Source organism: Myxocyprinus asiaticus, chromosome 28 (assembly GCF_019703515.2).
Source record: "Myxocyprinus asiaticus isolate MX2 ecotype Aquarium Trade chromosome 28, UBuf_Myxa_2, whole genome shotgun sequence".
Classification (NCBI taxonomy): domain Eukaryota; kingdom Metazoa; phylum Chordata; class Actinopteri; order Cypriniformes; family Catostomidae; genus Myxocyprinus; species Myxocyprinus asiaticus.
The window spans coordinates 28,108,809-28,112,500 of NC_059371.1; the positions used below are offsets into that span (position 1 = coordinate 28,108,809).

The 3,692-nt window shown below is 37.1% G+C and overlaps 1 protein-coding gene across 1 annotated transcript in view; it reads right to left on the bottom strand.

Moving 5' to 3' along the window:
* Positions 1-317: 317 nt before the first annotated feature.
* LOC127419511 (solute carrier family 25 member 33) overlaps positions 318-3,692 on the bottom strand; it is an 18,395-nt gene continuing 15,020 nt past the window's right edge. Inside the window, exons 6-7 of the mRNA XM_051660965.1 lie at positions 1,984-2,264; positions 318-883 (exon numbers count right to left, since the gene is read on the bottom strand). Coding sequence (XP_051516925.1) covers positions 681-883; positions 1,984-2,264 — 484 coding nt within the window. The 3' untranslated portion in view covers positions 318-680. The remainder of the gene's footprint in view (positions 884-1,983; positions 2,265-3,692) is intronic.

The window sequence follows — 3,692 nt, forward strand, 5'->3', positions numbered from 1 at the left end:
TTATTAAACCAACAGCTGCATATGCATCAAGGCCCTCTTTTTCAGTAAAAGTTTCCTAACTAGCCATCACAGAAAAGAAACACAGTAAACAGATGAAACCAATCTAATAAAGAGAATGGAATTAATTGGTCAGGCTCCAGAATGATACTAGGTGCCACAAAGATGGCAAGATGCAAAATGCAAAATGCAAAAAAAAAAAAAAAAAAAAAAAAAAAAGGTATTCTAGGACCTCATTCTATGACAGTATCATTTCCATTCTAAGAACATTAAACTAGGATCAGCTAATGATTAACTCCATAACCATTGGACACTTACTGTATCATCGACCCAAAGAATTTAATGACTGCAACAAAAATCTGCTACTAGTAATAACAATAATTTAGTTAACTTAAAAGCACTATTTGTATATTCATATGACCTTTTTTTTTCTGTACAATGATACAGTATACACAAACTCCTGGAGTACCCATGCCACACGCGCCATTTACAGAACACAAATGAGCAAAACATTCCTGATAACATGTGCATTCAACTTAAATAAAACAATAAGCCTGTAAAAGTCTTTGGATATCATTTCAAACATACTTTGCAACACAAGAACATCCCTGTCCACACAGGATTATATTCTGTCCACTTTAGCTGCAGGTCAAAGTTTCTTTGTGTGCTTGTTTTGTGGAGCTTCATTTGGAGGGTTCCCCCAGCAGATGGACAATGAGCTCGTAGGTGGAAAGCACTATGGCTGTGTTGGGGATCTGTCTGATGAGCTGTGGAATGAGTCCTCTGTAAAAAGCTGCATAGCCCTCCTCAACCGCAACAAGACGTGCCGTCTGAAAGAAGTACTTGTATTTACTTCCCTCTTCTCGTAGTCTTGTCCGTATGACCTCTGTAAGGTACCACCAGGAAGGGTTGATCATTAAAAGTGGGAATGAAAGACGGTGACAAACAATATGGTTTATGCATAAAATATAATATTGTACAATTAAGAAAATGAAGCTAACTTTAAGATCATTAAGATTGTTTGTGAATTATACCATCCTCAAATTCTCATCCTAATGTGTCAAGAAGTTTTACTTTTTGATTTCTTGTAATTTTAAATTTACAATGATGATTCTCATTAGAAGTCACTAAAAATGACTAATACAATATTTTATTAAAATCAGCATAAATGAAAGGCAGTACAACAAATACTGCCTATGTGCAAATACGTTACAATTTAATAAATAAAAAAAAAAAATAATAATTTGCTTTAGTAATTAGTTTTTTTTTTTTTTTTTTTTTTTACAGTAATGAGAATGTATGGGTAAATGTGCTAAATTGTCATGAAAATAGTGTCACAATGAAAAATAAATTAAGTACATTACAATTTGAATAAAACCAACAATATATTTTTTCCATTATGATACTAAATGTTTTTTTTAGTTCTAATGAGAATTTGTAGGTTAATGTGCTGTCAAGAAATTAGAAAAATGTTAATGGTACTGTATATACAAGTCAAGCACTTAACTATTGAAGTAAAAACTATAAATATATATTTTTTGCATTATGTTAAGTTTTTGTTTGTATTACAGTAATGAAAATTTGTGGGTAAATCTGCTTGTTTGTCATGAAAAATGTTAATGGTACAAAAAAGGGCTTCATTATCTTTATGCAAAATGTACATTTCTTATTTTTAAATGTAATATCTTGATTTTGGGGTTAATTATGACCAGAATTACACAAGCTTTGTGAGATTTATCTATTAGGAATAACTGGATGTTGTGGTAACAACCCATAAAAGTTATCTACATCTTTTTTCCTTTTTTAAATCCATTTAGATCTTGCGCAGCACCATGTTATTGAACTTATGTTTTTCTCATACACTCAGGCACACCATAAAAGTGCCGTTTGCGTGTCTTATCGCTATAGAGGAAGCAATCTATGTATATCTTTAGACATAGACTGGCTGATGCTGGTTCATGCTGGTTGATAGGTGTTTGTGCATACCATGTGGATAAGCTATGCAGGAAGCGCAGCCCTTGGCAAAAGCAGCAGCAGCCATGAGGCCTAGGAAATCTGAGGCCCCCTTTTCTGTGTCAGTGGTGGGCGTTGTGAATCGCCTCTGCCCTAGGTACTTCTTCAGTGTCTCGTAAATAAGGAAGCAGATCATGGTCTCCGAGATTCCAGCGTACGATGCTGTCAAGCCCCGGTAAAAACCTCGCATACCTTCTGTTCTGTACACGTAGCGTGCGCATTGTAATGCATTCATTTTCTTTTCCCCTCGTGCCCTGGAGGACAAAGAGACAGTCAGTCAGGTGATGTGAGAGAAATGGATTACAAAGGTTAAGAATTTCACATGATTAACCCTGATCCAACAGTTCCGGTTTCAAAACCTCTTTTAGGCATTGAACTTATAGTGAATGCTCTGCTCAAGGTCATAAACAAAACATAAAAGTTACTCAGAAACAACTTTAATTTGCACTGCACAATGTGGTTGGAGGGAGAATTCAATAGCAGACTATTTTCAGAGAGCACCATCTGACATACTTCTCTCATCTGACCCTCAGCAGTCTACTGCCCTGCGCTCTTTATAGCATAAATATACCGCCCACTAAGCCTTGACTGGTGCGTCAAGGTGGATATTTATACTGTAGCTACTTGGATCACATGCTAATCATCATGACCATTATATAACATGGAGACAGTGCTAATTGGTTTTACATCCCCCATCCTAAAAAAAATTAATTAGCCCCCATGGTGGGTGCTCCATCTCTCATACAAAAGGGATACAACTTAAGGGTCTGATAGGAACAACACGCCCTCCATGCATGTGACTTTACTTTGTATTTTTTCTTTGCTTATATGTTCCCATGTCTAACCAAAGTTCCTTTGAGGCAATTCAGGTCATTCGGCAGCCATATTCGAAACATCACAGGGCAGCCGTTTCTTTAGTCATACAAAGTACAGCTCCGATCTACTTGAATGGGGAAAGACCGAAATCTCCAAAACTGTTGGTCAAGATTGTAAGCAAATAACAATATAATCTCAAGGGGGAAAAATAAATATATATACACCAATCAGCCACAACATTAAAACCCCCTGCCTAATATTGTGAAGGTCCCCCTCGTGCCGCCAAAAAGCGCCAACCCGCATCTCAGAATAGCAATCTGAGATTATATTCTTCTCACCACAATTGTACAGAGCCCTAACACTAACCTTATCTGAGTTAACGTAGACTTTGTCAGTTCGAACCAGTCTGGCAATTCTCTATTGACCTCTCTCATCAACAAGGTGTTTCCATGCACAGAACTGCCGCTCACTGGATGTTTTTTGTTTTTGGCACCATTCGGAGTAAATTCTAGAGACTGTTGTGCGTGAAAATCCCAGAAGATCAGCAGTTACAGAAATACTAAAACCAGCCCTGGGATTTTCACATACAACAGTCTCTAGAATTTACCCTTTTTTTTTTGCCAAAAAAAAAAAAAAAACATCCAGTGAGTGGCAGTTCTGCATACGGAAATGCCTTGATGAGACGGGTCAGAGAATTGCCAGACTGGTTCGAACTGACGAAGTCTACGGTAACTCGGATAACTGCTCTGTACAATTGTGGTGAGAAGAATATAATCTCAGAATGCTATTCCGAGATGCGGGTTGGTGCTGTTTTGGTGGCATGATGGGGACCTACACAATATTAGGCAGGTGGTTTTATTGTTGTG